Source organism: Salvelinus sp. IW2-2015, linkage group LG18 (assembly GCF_002910315.2).
Source record: "Salvelinus sp. IW2-2015 linkage group LG18, ASM291031v2, whole genome shotgun sequence".
NCBI lineage: Eukaryota > Metazoa > Chordata > Actinopteri > Salmoniformes > Salmonidae > Salvelinus > Salvelinus sp. IW2-2015.
In genome coordinates, this window is record NC_036858.1 from 4,815,334 (window position 1) to 4,833,400 (window position 18,067).

Here is an 18,067-nt window from a genome sequence, read left to right on the forward strand (position 1 = left end):
TGATCATTACACAGGTGCACCTTGTGCTGGGGGTATAAAAAAAGGCCACTCTAAAATGTGCAGTTTTGTCACACAACACAATGCCACAAATGTCGGAAGTTTTGAGGCAGCACGCAATTGGCATGCTGACTGCAGGAATGTCCAKCATAGCTGTTGCCAGAGAATGGAATGTTCGTATCTCTACCATAAGCTGCCTCCAACGTCGTTTTAGACAATATGGCAGTAACTGGCCTCACAACAGCAGACCACGCGTAACCACACCAGCCCYGGACCTCCACATCTGGCTTCTTCACCWGCGGGATCATCTGAGACCAGCCGCCCGGACAGCTGATGAAACCGAGGAGTATTTCTGTCTGTAATAAAGCCCTTTTGTGGGGAAAAACTKATTCTAATTGGCTGGGCCTGGCTCTCCAGTGGGTGGGCCTATGCCCTCCCAGGCTTTCCCATGGCTGCGCCCCTGTCCAGTCATGTGAAATCCATWGATTAATGCCTAATGAATTTATTTCAATTGWTTAATTTCCTTATATGAACTGTAACTCAGTAAAAAAWAAAYAATTGTTGCATGTTGCATTTATATTTTTGTTCAGTATACGGTGTACGTATACAATGTGGTAAACCGTCTTGTGAGCAATGTCTTGGTAATGAACACAATCATTACTCCATATAAATTGCAATAGATACTGATGCTTAAGGTAATGCCTTCAGCTAGCTTTTACTTGAAGATTTACATTTACATGTTAGTCATTAAGCAGACGTTCTTATCCAGAGCAATTTACAGGAGCAATTAGGGTTAAGTGCCTTGCTCAAGGGCACATAAACAGATTTTTCACCTAAATCCTTTATGTCTCTGACGGTCAGAGTCTGAKCTGTAAGTCTCTGGGTAAAACTGCGACATTAAAGGTGTTTGACTGTTCCTGTCTGTTTGTGTCCTGACCCACCAGAAGCGCCTGCTCTTCAGAAGCCKGCTTCTCTGTGAGCTCCTATGTGTGACGCCTGACATCATTACTGTTGGAATTTCACGTCTGTAATTTTCAAACATGGCAGTCAGGCTGCTAGTAAAAAGTAGTACAGCCGCTAGTACTGGGTCATCTATCTTAGTGCTAAGAAACAGCTTTTGCTGTGTCACTGACCCAAAAAACAAAACAATTCAAATTGTTTTCAACTTATTGTACACTCTTAGAAAAAAAYGTYCTATCTAAAACCTAAAATGGTTATTCGGCTGTCCCCATAGGAGAACGCTTTGAAGAACCTTTTTGGTTCCAGGTAGAACCCCTTTGGTTCCAGGTAGAACCCTTTTGGGTTCCATGTAAAAAKCATTCCTGTAGAGCATTCTACATGGAACCAAAAAGGTCTGCCTGGAACCAAAAATGTTTTTCCTATGGGAACATCCGAAAACCCTTTTTGGACCCCTTTCTTTCAAATAGTGTGTCACAATCATGCTTTCTATCATACTTATTAAGTTCTTACATAATGCTTACGTTGTGAAGTCACACAAGCAAAATCTTGTTCTAACAAAACCAAAGACATGTAGAAGTGACAACTCCTGGAAGTCACCACAGTTCATTTGCATCTTCTTAAGACATGTAAGGGCACATTTATTGGTAGATCCGATTCGGTCATATCAAGGAGAGTCAAGAGGAAGTTGTMGTGCCACTCCTTGCCCAATAAGGTTATAGCCTCCAGATCTGCACTGTAGTGTTCACAGGAAGGATAACATAATTATTGTCACCCACACTAATGGGCAGTGGGGAGGCGGAAGGGCAGGTTTAATTACTAATCACCTGTATCCTGTTTTCCCATCAAACCAACATCGTGGGTCCTTTGATGCCGACATCAGAGGGCCATAGATAGCAGTGCATCCACAGGTTGTGGGCAACAATCTCCCTTCCTCGCCTCACCAGTTATTATCTTCATCGTTTAAATGAAAGAGATCCACGGTGACGTCCCTGTTCATGCAGTCGGTTATATTACATCCACTTATATTACTTACAGTTCTTGGAAAATAACAGCCCACCAACATCCTCATTCAGATATGAATATACAGTATTAGAGTAAACTCTGACCCTAATATCTATTTTACAGCTGCTTTGGGTGCAACCAACTGGAGTAATTATAGACTGCGGGGCTCACTTAGAGATGTGGGATCCAGTTCAACATTAAAAACATTAGAAGAAGACCAAAGGTTTCATCAGGAAGAAAGGTTATAGGTTAGCAGGTGGACTCTGCTGATGGTTATCGTTATGTTTCGTAGATGTTTAAAGATCTATATTACAGTTGCCTGTGTGTGCGATCACAGATCCAAAATCAGCTTTGTGATTTAACATTATGACGATCTTCTGATTGGTTCTCTTTCTTTTTCTCAAATTAATTTTAAAGCCTACATTTACATTTGAGCAGAATCAATATCCTTAAGTATATGAATAAAATAATGACACCCAATTTAGGGCTCTATTCAATCTTTAAAGCTGAAGCGTTACAGATTCCGCACGATAGAAATGTAAAGGTAATTTCTGCTTAAGCCGACACATGCGGCGTTCACCGTGAACACAGTCTCCGCTAAAGCGGGAACATTGCCTCTACATTTCAATCCCGCTGTAAAGCTGAACTTCCGCGATGCGGATTGAACAGAGCCKTTAATGAAGAAAAAAACACACAGTACACAGTATATAGGACAAATAGTCTTGACCTCTACATCCAGATCAACAAAACACGCAGGTTCGAACGTGTGTGTTTATTAGCACATACTTGACCAAACACAATGCCCATTTCACATGAATGTGTTTGTGTTTTTCTAACTCTGTTTGTTTGCAAGTCTCCAGTTACACAACTACTCACAACTTCAAAGATGAGGGGGCTTTGAGGTACTCTGTAAAACATTCACACTGCCCTGTTCAGTAGAGGTGAATTGCTGTTTTATTGTATCGGACCGCAAAGAGGGGATCCATTATTTTACAGAGAATGTTTGCTGATTAGTAATGAATGAATACCAGGCAGCAACCTGTACTTAAAAGAGTACCCTTTCCCTTTAAGGGTGTAGATAAAAAAAGCACGATCCTTGCTTTGGAGTTTTAAAGATATCCACTCTTTTTCTCAAATAATTAGCTCTATGTCTAGTTGGTCGCTTACGGTTTCCTCCTCGCCATTGTACTGAGATTCCATCCACATATGTTTCAGGTCCACCCCGCCGCCGAAAGAAAGCTGGGGGAAGCACATMTATGGGAAGAGGACAACTGAAAACTGTATATCCCGTGCTTTGAAATGCCTACCCCCACTGCTTTGTCTCGCTTGACAGCTTGAAGTAAAGAGGAACTCTTCAGTTTCTCGTTAAGCCGGGGGAACGCAAAGGAAGTTGAACGCTGCGCCCAGAAAGAAAAAGTGCTTTACAGTGATGGATGTTTGTGCACTGGGGATGTAAAGGGGATACAGAAGTGTGTCCGTTTGATACATTGCTTCCCTTTTGAATTACATWAATTTGTTGTAGAATCAGATTCATTCAATTAATTTGTTATTGTACCCACGGTACGCTAGTGATCTCAAATCAAATCAAACTTTATTTGTCACATGCGCCGAATACAACACGTGTAGACTTTACTGTGAAATGCTTACTTACAAGCCCTTAAGCACGATCTGGGACAAGAATGACGACACTGTCGCCACGCAGCATTCATACCTCCCTGCAAGTTCAGAGTTCAACATCAGAGTTCACTTTGTTATCTGAGTAAACTGGGAGTTACCATCATGCCTCCATATTGTCACTGTCTGATGAAAKCTGATCTTTAAAAATCAACTTTTTAGGAAATTGAAAAAAATGACAATTTTCTTCCCCATTAACGAACATACAATTATGAAACTTCAGAAGCTATGCTGAATACATTTTGTTGGTCCTAGAGTCATGAAATGCTCAGATTACATGAGGAGAGTTTTCAATACATTTTTAAAATATATATAAAAAAGTATGGCATAATGGACTTACAAGGTTTTTCATCATTTAATGACGATATTTTAGTTAGACCCTATGGTTCTTCTGCTCAGGATTAACAGGTCAGAGGGAGTGTGGTGAGCCACAAGCTCCCCTATAAGTCACTATAAAACAGCCTTATGGATGGCAGCAGTAACAGAGGGAATGGTCCTACACTGTGCATCAAATTAAATCATCGGTAGATGTTTCAGGTTAGGATTGGTGCAATAGAGGGAAGTATCACAGTGATTCTTATAGCCTAATAGGTTATTCCCATAATAAGTGGAGTTTTGAAATCAAATCAAACTTTATTTGTCACATGCGCGGAATTCAACAAGTGTAGACTTTACCTTGAAATGCTAACTTACAAGCCCTTAACCAACAGTGCAGTTCAAGAAGAAGAACATAGTTACCATGTAGACTAAAATAAAAAGTAATAATAAAAAGTAAAACAATAAGAATAACAATAACGAGGCTATATACAGGGGGTACCGGTACCGAGTCAGTGTGCACGCTAGTTGAGGTAATCTGTACATGTAGGTGGGGGTGAAGTGACAGTGCATAGGTAACAAACAAACAGCGAGTAGCAGCAGTGTACAAAAGGGAGGGGGGGTCAATGTAAATTTGATTAGTTGTTCAGCAGTCTTATGGCTTGGGGATAGAAGCTGTTAAGGAGCCTTTTGGTCCTAGACTTGGTGCTCCGGTACCACTTGCCGTGCGGTAGCAGAGAAAACAGTCTATAACTTGGGTGACTGGAGTCTCTGACAATTTTATGGTCTTTCCTCTGACACCACCTATTGTATAGGTCCTGGATGGCAGGAAGCTTGGCCCCAGTGATGTACTGGGCCGTTCGCACTACCCTCTGTAGCGCCTTACAGTCAGATGCCGAGCAGTTGCCARACCAGGCYGTGATGCAACCGGTCAGGATGTTGTGGAACTGAAGCAGTGTACATCAATAGTTATAACAGTTGTATACCTTGTAGTAGGTCATGTTTGGAATTGGTCAGACTAATTGAACAGCCAATATGAATCCTTTGACTGCATCAATTCATTTCCCCTTTCCCTTGGTAGTTCTCTAAACCAGTGAATTATTACATGCAGTAATGTGCAAATTATTTCGTAAGACGGTTAAATATCGTAACACTCTTTATTTCAAATAAAAATATAGACATTTATATCAGAATCTATATAAACTCGTCTAAATCAGAGTTAATACATGTCAATAGAGCACCTTCTTCGAATAGTTGTGACTAAAAATAATTAAGTGCCATCATCTATATGTTATGTACAATACAGTAATTTACTGTAATAATCATATCTCAAGTTCCATAGAGAAACAATCACAACTACTCTTGTCATTTTTGAAGAACAAAATCTGAAAACCACACAAAKACAGTCCCAATATAAAACTCCTTCCTCTCCACTTCGCTTGTCAGAAATCACACCAGTCCTTTAGTTTCGAAGTTCTGAAAAGCTACGGAAATCCATGGATTGCTGCTGACAGTTCATTGATTCAATGTCTTTGGCAAGTGTGCAGACTTCGAGATGCCTTGCTGTTGTGCTCCCCTCTCTGTGTTCTGCAGGACAAACCATCTCCACAGTCACATCGCTGGAATATCTCCAAACCATGTGTGCCTTTCCTTTGGTGCTTCGTGCAGACCTGACCGTCTTTCACCACTGGCTTGCAGATCTTGGACCAAAAATGGCGTGCACAGCAAAGTCCCTCTGTGCAATCCGAAGATCTCAGGCAGTTCTCACCTTCCAGACCTGAAAAAGAATTTACATGAGTATATTGTAGGCATTGTTTATAACAAGACATAGATCACYGAGTCCATTTTCAATAGTACATTTCATAGCTGATTCGTTATATACCTTTTGGGGTTTGTGAAAGATCTTGTGTGGGCAACTTGGAGTGCAGTTCCACTGTAGAGTTCTCCTCATGTGTATTGAAGATTGGCATTCCGATGTGCTGAACGATCTCAGGATTGCTGGGCAAACACAGGCCTTGGGAGAAAACAAGAAGATCAAACATGAGATGATGTGCTTGAAATTACACTAGCTCCTTCAATAAGTGTGTAGAATTACTCAAATTCAACTGACTACACTTCTCTTCAAATGATCAAAGCAGTGAGGAATGGCATTAGACACATTCTAAATGCACTGTTAAACATATTAGATTGTGTAATTTAACATGAACGTGTTGGGACTCGTAGGCAAATCACCATTACTGCACTGGTTGCCAGGGCAGCACACAGCGTCCCGGATACAGCGCTTCCTGCGCTTCTTGCATGGGAGACAGGCACCTCGGGACTCCAAGCAGAAACCATGGTCACCGCACTCCTCATCCGCAGAGCAACTCAAAGACTGAAAGAAGAAAGTCAGATGATTCATTTTATGAATTCAACTTTTTAGAATACTTGCCAATTTAAATAGTAGGCTAGGTATATTGCTGATGGTAAACTGTTCAATGTAACTATGAGGGAAACTACGGCCTCCAAATTAAACACAATGGATAGGCTACTTTGATCAATATAAAATAGCCTAGTCTTATGATTTATGGGATMCTGGACTTACCTGTACGGTATCAATTGCCAGGTTTTGGGTCCCGCTGTCAAAGGTAAATTCGTCAGGGCTCGCGCTGACCGGGTGACTCGGACCCGCCACTCCAGGTATGTTCTTGATGGCATTTGAGTTGAGAAACACTGATCCAGCGCATGCAGAATGAAAGTATCCGACCATCATGTAAAAGGCAGCGGAAAAAACGAATGGCAGTATAATTGTCATTGTAGAAATGGTTGTTGTGTGAAGAAATGGTTCCAATTTCAATACGCAATAGTAGCCTATATAGATCGAGGGCAGGTAGGAGCGCACTAGTAAAGCGGAGTAGGCTACCTCTGTAATCCGATGATTCCTGATGTGCGATTTATACATGTGGAGTTGTTTGCATTCCCGCCCCCAGCTATGTGTAACAAAGGAGTGGATGAAATTTCAAAGGGTTCGAGCTCATGACGCATCCCACAGCAAGTAAGGCTACCCACCCATTGGCCGGGAATCCTAATCCAAAACGTCTCGCAATGTTTGTGTACAATTATCAATGACTCTTCGCGAGATGACATCAAACAGACACCGACACATTCTTCTCTTGGACACGTTACCAGCATTTGAAGCAAGATAATATAAATAGGCATATCACCAAGACGCAGCTACAACGTATAAACGATGGAATAGGATAGGCCTACATTTTACTCATAATTTTGGGCGGTTTATCAACATTTATTGAGAAATGTGCAGCCTCTTTTATCCCACAAAGGTGCCACTTGTACTTCTAGTCAAATATTTCGATATGATGAAAATACTAACGGGGTGAATGGTACATCGTTTTTCGTTGTAAACCTAGACTACTGTTAATAAATCGGTTATAACTTTATAACTATAGTTGCTCTCGCTGACCACAGACGACGCATTGGGTGATTATTCAAGGGTGATTATTCAAGACATTTTCTCCCCATTATGAACAGCATTTGATCGGTAATTGTAAGGAGAGAACTTTGAAATGCACTTGATTAAACAAGGCAGCGAGGATCAAAGGGAAATATGCAAATCTCGGAGTGAAAAGTTTACCGAATAAATTACCATTCAGGCTAACTGCTTAAAAAAAATATGAGTTGATGATTAGCACCCCACGATAAGGAATTCACATCGGTCTCTCTGAACCTTAATCTGTAGCCTGTAAAACAATTAGACACACAAGTATTCCCTTCCCCTCAGATAAAAAGGTAAAGCTATCAGCCTAACCTCTAAAGCACCTCTTGTGTTAATGTCGTCTGTTGTGCCAATTCCAACAATAKTGAGAAAGTAGTGGTATAGGCCTGCTAACCAATAGGTCTATGACAGCTATTTGACAATCAAAAGTTTAAATCAATAATTATTTTAATAATTCTACAGAGAATTCTAACTGTTCCTTAATATCAGGTTWTGAAAGACAGTCTGTCTGGTTGGAAAAACATGTCGGGTCTTAAATCAGGAATAGTGGTTTAGAAAAGGGTATATCAAAAAAAAGGTTAGCCTATAAAATAGAAATACAAGCCCAAAACATCTKATTTGAGAAGTTTAAAAAGGGGAAAATGAATAAAATCTTTAAAAGACTATAGGGAATTGCATCATGACTGAATAAAATACAAAAAAATAACAGTTATATTTTAAAGTGATTAAAATATTTTCCAAATCTGAACCATAGCCTAAATAACTGAACCAGCTCCTTGAGAGAAGTATGCAGGAATAAAATACGATTTAACAGTTTCAAAGTGTATGTCTGCCAAATACTTTGGGAAAGCCTTCCTAATAAAGGGCTTTGATGTTGTTGACAGAGGTTAGTTAGGCTATACACTTCATTAAACGTGAATTGGCCGCCTTCATCCCAATTCTTTGGTCTGTAGGCTTTGTTTTAATTGTACATCCAAAGCCTACAGTGGTGTAAAATGAAGCTTGTGTAAAGGCCCCTTTGATGGGGACAGATCAAACAGCCCTGAACCCCCATGCCTTAATCAGACTATGGCAGCCATGGCGTTTTTACAAACAGTCCGTTTGCTCGGCTTTTAGCGGGTTTTACCAGACATTGTACTCAGCCAATTCATTTGGTTGGATGCCAGGTAATCCTGTTTTGAAATGCCTGGTTGCGGCCTAATCCATTCATCCTACCATAGACCCTCCCTAAAGTGTTAAATAAACATACAATCAGTTTATGTTGGATTGAAATAATAAAGCGGCAGACAATTTACTTCCTAGTTTAGCAAGATAATCTATCGCCCGGAGGGTCAGGTGTTCAGAAAGCTCCCTCCCGTGGTGAGAGAGTGACTATCAGACGAAGTAATAACAGTTTATTTATCATGTAATACGCTCAAATGCGCTGCCTTGTAGTTACAGGCCCAGTACAAAAGACCAGTAAAGATCAGGGAGTAGCCAGATAACAGCTTCACCAAATAAAAAAAGCAGCATCTCCATTCATATTGATTGAAAGTAAAATTTTATTGTAAGAAAAAAGGCATACAAATAGCTGGACTATAAAAAAAGCAACGAGCCAAATAACGACGACAGTTTACGTTGTCTGACCTTGTCATGCAGCATTAAAACAAATATTGAAGATATATTTTGGATGCCATCGAGTTAAGGCACTTTCAATAATGCCAAAAAGCCATGTAATGATGCTCAGTACTGGGGTGAGCGACTTCACAGTCATTCAGTGGATGATGGCGATAAGATGAAAAGATAATTCAAGCTTGAGGAAATATGTCACGATATTTCATTTGACAAAACATTCAAACACAAATATTCAAATTAAATAATGATTTTCATAAGTATATCCTACTCATATACATATCACAAAAATATCAGCACTACATATTTATGTACACAAATATTTACTTCTGGTCCTACAATAAATAATATTCATAGTGTTTTCAAAGTTAGTATAAACATTTGAAATTATGATAATGTATTTGAGGCCTGTAGAATGGCAGTCATCTTGTCATTCATTTAGAAATGATCATTCTGTAAGGTCCATGTTGATGGGAAATGAACAATGTGAATTGTAGAATAATCTCTATATGACATGTATCAAAGTCCACTTTCTATCGCCCAAAATTCCCAGTGTTTGACATCATCTCCTGTGTCCCTCTGGTAAGCCTGTTTTTGTATCAGTACCAGTTTGCCCTCTAGTGGCCCCACTCGATGGCTCGATCATCCCTTTACTTAATAAATAACTAAATGGTAATACATTGAAAGTCAAATATGTCCTTGCAATTCAATTTGGCAAAATAGTTTTATCAATCAAACAACTTTGCTATAAACGGTGTAATTACACGTGTTCAATTGTGTGTATGCTTGTGTGCGTTTTCGAATGGAATACAGTACGCATTATATACAATATATAATCTTTATGTGCTGTAATCATGAGTGTAATATGATACAAAGGAACTTGTAAAAAATAACATTTCGATTATTGATGACAAGCGTTTAGAAGAGTGTCAACCCCCATGTTGGAATCGTGGTCCTGAAGACGCTACAACAGACAGCTGGAATCTCCCTCTCAGTCCCACTCGACTCAGTATCACAAGTAATCACTGAAAACACTGGTAAGTGCTAACAGCCACAACATAAACCTAAATATACAAATATGTGACAAAAAAAAAAAAACTCTCCATGAGGCGATCCATGGTTGATGGTGATGTTGGGAGACTGAAGGGGACTTCTGTCAGCTAGACCATTAGTCCCAATGTCACCTCAGAGGAGAGTGGAGCAACATCGGTGAAGGCATCTCGGTGACCCAGAGCGGTACGACTGCCCCCTTCACTGTCACTGTCGGTTCACAGCATCATCAACTGTCTGTCTGTCTATCTGTGCTCTGCAGCCAAACCCTTGAAGGGCTTCCCCAGGAAAGGGGGAGTGGCCAGAGAGGCTACTACACATGGATTTAAAAATCTGTGTCCCAGCCAGACATGTCATCTGGAGGAGGGTCATCGTTGTCCTCTGGGAAACTGTCAAAGTTGCTTGTGTCAGTTGACGACGAGAGCTAATAGAGAAGAGGAGGAGGGGCTGGATTAATGGCATGTCACGCTTTAATATTGAAAATTAAGCCTACACTGGCCTGCTATTTTAAAATGATGCATATTTTGACTTACATCAGGGATGATTGGAGGAGTCAGGGTTCCTTTCCTCAACCCCTCCCAGTTAAAGCCTTCAAACCATCTGAGATTCAAACAGAAAAAAAAACTTCTTAGCTGTTGTTTTTTTGGTCTGCAGTGCAATCATGGCCATTAGCATACTTGACTTACTTGTGCTTTTGGATATCTTTGACTCCATTTTTCAAGTTTCCAAGTCTTTCCGAAGGATTGTCCCTGCATAGTTTCTTTATCAAATTGGCAGCATTTTTGGTGATCTTCTTTGGAAATTCAATCATGTCGATTCCTCTCAGGATAATATTATATGTCTTCATTGGATCTGGCCCTGAAAATGGCGGGCTGAAAAAGAAACAGGAGCATTCATTTAAAATAAATAGGTGGTCCTTTAACCCTACATCTAGATGTGTATGAGGTCACAGGTATGTGAGACAGTGCAGGCATTCCTTCTGATCCCAGGCACTTATTCTATAGGAGATATACAATAAGATAACCTACGAACAGCCAAATCCACAACCGTCCTCCTTACCTTCCAGTCAGGAGTTCGTACATGAGGATCCCCAATGACCAGTAGTCAGCGGAGATGTCGTGCCCCTTGTTCAGGATGATCTCAGGTGCCACGTACTCCGGGGTCCCGCAGAAAGTCCATGTCTTCTTCCCAAACCCAATCTTCTTGGCAAAGCCAAAGTCCACCTGTGAAAAGACAGAAGAGCCAATGAGATCCATTGAATGGACACCCTTTCCAGCAGGTCCTTTGGGTCTTGAGCCATGTTCTTATACTGCAGGTGTGGAGGTGTCTTCAGGACTTTGTGGCTCTGTCCACTCACCAGCTTGGCATAGCCTCTGTGATCCAGGATGAGGTTCTCTGGTTTGAGATCTCTGTAGATGATCCCTTTGGAATGCAGGTAAGCGAAGGCCTCCACCACACAGGCTGTGTAGAACCGTGTGGTCGAGTCTTCAAATGAACCTCTGCAATGATGAAGACAGTATTCATACATATTAAAGTGATGGCGCCAGGGGAAAGCAAGGCAACATGGTGTCATTTGAAAGTGAGTTGGTTGAGTTGAATTTTCCATACCTGTCCCTAAGTATGGTCCAGAGCTCTCCCCCAAGGCAAGCCTCCATCAACATGTAGAGATACTTGGCATCTTTGAATGTCCTATATAGCCTGAAACACAAAGAATATGTTAAAAAAAAAACGTGTAAACTGTAAATTGCATCCTTTTCTTGAGGATAATGAACAATGGTGTAAAGTACTAAGTAACATACTTTAAAGTACTACTTAAGTATTTTGGGGGGTATCTGTACTTTACTATTTATATTTTTGGCAACTTTTACTTTTACTTCACTGCATGTACTTTTTATTCCATACATTTTCCCTGACACCCAAAATTACTCGTTACATTTTGAATGCTTAGCAGGACAGGAAAATGGTCCAATTCACACACGTATCAAGAGAACATCCCTGCTCATCCCTACTGCCTCTGATCTGGCGGACACACTAAACACAAATGCTTTGTTTGTAAATTATCTCTGAGTGTTGGAGCGTGCCCCTGGCTAGCCGTCAATTTAAAACAAATCTAAAATTGGGTCATCTGGTTTGCTTAAGATAAGGAATTTGAAATTATTTATACTTTTACTTTCGATATTTAAGCACATTTTAGCAATTCCATTTACTTTTGATACTTAAGTATATTTAAAACCAAATACTTTTATACTTTTACTCAAGTAGTATTTTACTGGGTGACTTTCACTTTTACTTTAGTAATTTTCTATGAAGGTATCTTTACTTTTACTCAAGTATAACAATTGAGTACTTTTTCCACCACTGATAATGAAGCAGTCTATGGGTAAAGATATCAGGAGAGATACCTGGCTGAGATTGAGCAACCTCTCTACATCTAGTTAGTATCTAACTGTATCTATAGTGACCTGACAATGAAGTCCGAGTGGGCCTCCTGCATGATCTGCTTCTCGGAGCGGATGTGCTCCTGTTGCCGCGTGTCCACGATGTGCCTCTTCTTCAGGATCTTCATCGCAAACGTTTTGATCTCATCACTTTTGAGCTGCACCTGTAGAAGGACACAGACGATGCAAGGTYTTGAGCACCTCAAGGTCAACGACCACTGAAAGCAAATTGAACAACATCTGAGTTGTAAACAAGTCCTGGCTGTGAAGAGCAAGTCTTAGTTCAGCCATTTTAACACTTGTTCTATAGGGGCCCAGTAATAGCAGATGCGTCATGGGTCTATTCGTGACGCCTGACGACTTGGAAATAGTTTAACTGGGAACAGACATTCTTCACATTGCGTATCTCAGGGAGCACCTACATGTCCGGGGTCTTCAATACCCGGGCTGTCATTCAATACCCGGGCTGTCATTCAATCCCAGGGCTGTGAACACGATGCCTGGGGGCAGGAGAAAGGCCACTTGATTTTACTGAGGTTGCCGCATTGCCGAAAATAGGGCAGGGGATTCCTCTTTAGGAAAAGCCCAGCTTTTCCTTTGCCTTAATTCTCTGGTCCACATTGCGCCATTCTAGCGCTCACCTGATCTCTCCCTCTCAACTTTTCTCTGTCTGTTTACATGCTTTCATGTGTATGGTTTAAAATCACATTTTATGACTGTGGCTGTGTCAGCTGTTTAAGTTTATATACATTTTTACTGACAAAATGATGATTGTGCATTGCATTCAAAATATATTAATATTCATTCAAAATATAAATTGTGTGTATTTTTTGTGTGTAATTATAAACTGGGTGGTTCGAGCCCTGATTGCTGATTGTCTGACAGCCATGGTATATTGGCCATATACCACACCTCCTCGGGCCTTATTGCTTAATTATAAGCCAATCAATGTTACAACTAGACATAGTTGATGTCTTGGCCCACATTTGGTGGTAGTAAACGTCACAAATATATTATGCCTATACTACATATTTAAGCTGTCTAGAGTTGGAATGTTTCTGAGAACTCATTTGCTATGTGACACTGTGGGTCATGCAGGTTGACATTTATTGGGATGATTCTTGTTCTGGAGGCAGAGCTGAGCGATTTCCACTAATGTGCAAGCTGCAAAATCAAAATGGTCTGAATGGTAAAAATGCATGAAAATAAAATTTGCTTTTTGGTCTTAATTTAAGGTTAGAGTGAGGCATAAGGTTAACCCTGTAGTTAAGGTTAGAGTTGGGTTTAAAATCAGAATTTATGACTTTGTGGCTGTGCCAGCTAGTGACTACCCTGCAGAGCTGCCTCCAGTACATGAGTCATCCCAATAAATGCCATCCTGCGTGGGTCACAAGGCAGGGCTCCATTACCTCTTCTGTCCTTATAGTGGAAAGTTACTTTGAATAGACATTCTGGACCTGAAATGGCTGAGACTGCTCCATTATAGAACAAGAAGACCCACTGGTCCTTCCTATCCTATCTGATGTCACTCAATTACGTTCAAACTTCTCTCTTTATTCCCTGCCAATGGTTTAAAAGGAAATAGGACATGTGCCTCAAGCACGGTCTGGAAATGTAGAGGTCCACAAATCAGGCCTTCATTAGATTCAACAAGGTGTCTGCACCGAATGACGTTCCCTTGAAATTAAATCATTGGCAGTAATCGTGTTGTTTAGCCTTCAGAACATCCTAGCAGTTTTACCATCGTGGAAAAAGTAACATTATCATCCACGAGCAACCGTGTCTATTCAGTCTACCCAGTTGATACTGTAGGACAAGACATTGGAAGTGTAACAGCGTACAAAGAGAGAAAGGGAGGGAGAGAGAGAGAGAGACCGAGAGAGAGAGACATTATAGACATACATACTTTATTTAAACATCCTACCAGCTCCACGCGTCCGAAACCTCCGACCCCCAACGTGTCAATGATGTTGAAGTCCACCAGCTTCAGGTTACAGAAGAAGGCGTTCTCCGCTTCGTATCTGAATTTTTTGAAGTGGAAAAAGGGAAACTTCTTAGAAGTCTGGATGGAGTAGGAGGTGATTGGGAATGYCAGTGGCGGGGAGGGAGCCGGGAGACTGTTCTGGCGCTCCCTCTCTTTCCGCACTGGGATAGGTATCATCAACTCACGCATCCTGTCCTCACTTTGGTCTGACCAAGTAAAGTACTGAAAAACAATCGATTGGACCCCTCTGACAAAAGTCAATAATATGGTCAATAGAAAGAAATGATCTGCCTTGCAGGACAAAGATGTTGATATGTTGCTTCACGAACACGTTCTACACAGCATCTGTAAGAGTTATTTCTCGAAAMTGGAGTTAAGGTGCCATTTCCAGTTCACATTTCGAGGGTTCGAATATAGCTTTATCTGTGTGTGGAAGATTGGTGAATTGGCCAGGTCTTCAGATTCTGTCTGCATGTATCTCAGTCTGTCTAGGCTTCCTCAGTCCTCTGGGTGTTGAGTTCAGAGTCCAACAATTACAACCCTCAAGGTAGACATCCGTACTTTGAAGTAACAACCAGGAGTATTGCAAACAAAACAAAGGAAATAAACAGACATAGACTTATGGTAGAGGTATCCCTCTAAAAGTTCAATCCAAGAAAGTTGAATCCAACACTGAAAAAACGTGTGCTCTGCAGACGGGCAATGAACTTTACAGTACGCCTTCTTAGACCACAAGTTAAGAAGAGACTAAAGCCTTGAAAACAGACTGCAGGACAGCGAGCGACTAAGGTGTGTGTCCGTGCCAAAACAAAAAGCCAAATGTTCTCAGCTCCAAGTACCAGTGACTACTAATACTGCCTGGCTGATCCCACTGGTATTTTTAGCACGTGGACATTGCTTGAGGTTCACCCAGTTACCACAGCTCTCACACCTTTGCCCTGCTGCCAAACTGAGCCTCCATCATCCGCAAGGCCTTACACCTCACTGATAAACTTCAGCTGCTGATCACATCTCCATAGAAAACCATTATGGACAGGATTTGGTCCCTCACTGAGCTGAAGTGGAGAGAGTCATTTTCCTGATTTCCCGATTAGTTTGAACCAACTTGGTTGTTAATGACAATCATGAAGGACGGTCTTCAATTCAGCTAATTGGTGAATGAGTGAATAATCAATTATTCACTCCTACACTCTTAGTAATAAAAGGTGCTATCTAGAACCTAAAATGGTTCTTCGGCTGTCCCCATAGGAGTTCCCTTTGAAGAACCCTATTTGGTTCCAGGTAGAACCCTATTGGTTCCAGGTAAAACCCTTTTGGGTTCCATGTAGAACCCTTTCCACAGAGTGTTCTACATGGAACCCAAAAGGGTTCTACCTGGAACTCCTATGGGGATAGCCGAAGAACCCTTTTGGAACCCTTTTTTTCTAATAGTGTATAATAATCTTGTGTGGTTGTATGGAAAATCTACCAGATATACATGCCTGAAAGAAGGCCTGAAAATATCCTGTGAACAAGGGCTATCAGGTTGTTTCCCTGCAGTGAACAGACATCTGAGCTCCTGAGTGATCCCCAGGATCTGTTGGGAATGTGACTAAGTGTCGGCTTCAACTGTCCCATTTTATGCTGGGAATTATCTCCCATCTTCAATGTGAGTTTGAAGTGAACAAAACAGGGAGGACCCATGTCGTTTTAGTAGTATAACCTCAACACACACCCACTGTATCACATTATGCTGGTGGGAAGTGAGTCCCAAGAGACAGGGGAAGAGGYGAGTGGTTACTGGCTACTAGCCACGTCTGTGACAAACTTCTAGGAAAGTGATGACATCTTCGCACTCCCTGGCAGTGCGTAGAACCTGACACCAGCCAATAAGAGAGGAACACGATGGGGGCCTGGGAGGGGGCAAACGACTGCATCGAGGGATGAATCACACCATCCACACACCAACACATCAACCTMGGTTGGCCCTCATTCTTCACACAACATGTGCCACTGGCTTTTTATGAGCTATTGGAATCAGAAATYGAAAAAGTCTTGCATCTCAACACGGGTTGGGTGCCTTGCCAGATGTTAGCCGTTACCGAGGCCAATGTCATGTTACCAAATGCACATGGGCTGACCGCTCAACGGAATGGTGACCCACTATTGAAACACTACTCTTTATGCCAAACAATAGGTTCAGGGTTTATAGGTCTACTCTCAACTGAGGCTGTGTAGACGGTATAAAGGCCTTACTGAAGGCCACACAATCATTTCACTTTTACAGGACCAAATATCTAGTCAATGRCTAATTAAATGCTCAACTCATGCAAATTGTATTTTTATAGTTCTAATAGAATGTGTCGTATTTCAAATCTGTGTGAATCCTAGTGTTTTTGTTTTCTGTTAATATAGTAACAGTTTTTACCCCCCCCAAATGTGGCCACCTGACTTGTTGTGGAGTCCATTCCGCCACTCAACTCTCTCTCGGCCTTAAGAGGTAAAAGTWTARGGATGGGGTGTCACATGATGTAATTGGTGGGCTGCTGACAGAAGCTATGCTGAAGGATGTCTTCAGTGGACAGGACTGGCAGAGGCCTCAGCGGTGTGGTGATTCTCTACAACGTCGTCAGTCAGTCCCATTCCTCTGTCCCAGGGTAGCCCAAGACTTTGATAAAGCTGTGACGAGGTTAACAGTGATCTTCTCTTAAATCAGGACAGTGAATGTAGACACAATAATTCTAGACTCTCAAACCATATGGATATTTTTTCACTGCCCTTTCACTAGTGACTTTCTAATGTAAGTGTACGGCCCTTTACACAACGCCATATAGCCTACAATCCTTTCCGGGTGCCAGAAAAGACGTCTTCAAACCACAACATTTCATCATATGCATACTAAAGCCACACAATGTCCTGTTATGAGACACGAATAATAAAAAAAAATTGGTTGAAGAAAATCCTTCCTATCCAATTGAATTTATCTAGGCTACTGTCCCCTTGCCACCTCAAAATACCTGACCTGCTGCTGAAAAGTGTGATCACAACACAACAGTCGCATTCCTCCATTCTGACATGCCCACTACACTATTGTTGCCGTAGCAGCTGTCAAAATATTCGCTAAGTCCGAACCTGTGGCTGGATGAGGCCGCTCACCTGAGGGGTCAATGCACAACTAAGACCGACCCATAGGGGTTTGACCCCCACCTAGTTCACAATAAAGCGACCACATGGGCAGAGACGACAAAAAATCATCCTTATTGAAACCGGCTGCTAGGTGTGAACGTACAATGCAGCATTTTGACCCCATTACGTCCCCTTGATCTGTGGACCTGACAACTCAAGCCTGGGTCAGCTCAACACGGTGTTATCCTTGTCACATTGTGTTTCGTTCATTTAGGCTTCCTTGTATCTTGTATTTTAAGTAATGCACGTGTTGATCAATCGTGCAGCCTTTGATGTTGTTGACTTTTGATGATCTTAAACTATTTGACTCCRGCCATGTACTCGTAATTGTAGCTTGAATTGAATTTAGCCACTGCCCTATTTTCTATTTAACTTCTA

At 41.4% G+C, this 18,067-nt stretch overlaps 2 protein-coding genes across 3 annotated transcripts; both read right to left on the reverse strand.

Annotated features, from left to right (window-relative positions):
- Positions 1-5,382: 5,382 nt before the first annotated feature.
- LOC111978283 (dickkopf-related protein 1) lies at positions 5,383-6,907 on the reverse strand. The gene is made up of 4 exons (XM_024008260.2): positions 6,533-6,907; positions 6,181-6,322; positions 5,831-5,962; positions 5,383-5,725 (listed from the first exon to the last, which is right to left on the reverse strand). Exons 1-4 carry the CDS (start codon positions 6,887-6,889, stop codon positions 5,472-5,474), a joined length of 885 nt encoding a protein of 294 aa, XP_023864028.1. The 5' UTR covers positions 6,890-6,907; the 3' UTR covers positions 5,383-5,471.
- Positions 6,908-8,964: 2,057 nt separating this feature from the next.
- On the reverse strand, positions 8,965-15,710 carry LOC111978100 (cGMP-dependent protein kinase 1). 2 transcript variants are annotated; one of them, XM_024007907.2, is made up of 8 exons: positions 14,447-15,710; positions 12,565-12,704; positions 11,711-11,800; positions 11,460-11,601; positions 11,162-11,325; positions 10,789-10,974; positions 10,636-10,702; positions 8,965-10,526 (listed from the first exon to the last, which is right to left on the reverse strand). In XM_024007907.2, the coding sequence occupies exons 1-8, from the start codon at positions 14,711-14,713 to the stop codon at positions 10,428-10,430; spliced, it is 1,155 nt and encodes a 384-aa protein (XP_023863675.1). In that variant the 5' UTR covers positions 14,714-15,710; the 3' UTR covers positions 8,965-10,427. The 2 variants fall into 2 exon arrangements, with proteins under 2 accessions (XP_023863675.1, XP_023863676.2); XM_024007908.2 differs by having other exon boundaries at positions 14,465-15,709.
- Positions 15,711-18,067: the final 2,357 nt, after the last annotated feature.

Excerpts from the sequence above, each read along its gene's own strand:
- LOC111978283 (XM_024008260.2), bottom strand. The coding sequence starts at position 6,889 with ATGTATAAATCGCACATCAGGAATCATCGGATTACAGAGGTAGCCTAC. Across the intron at positions 5,963-6,180 it reads TGGCAACCAGTGCAGTAATG|GCCTGTGTTTGCCCAGCAAT; the intron begins GTGATTTGCCTA and ends TTTTCTCCCAAG. Across the intron at positions 5,726-5,830 it reads TCTTTCACAAACCCCAAAAG|GTCTGGAAGGTGAGAACTGC; the intron begins GTATATAACGAA and ends ATTCTTTTTCAG.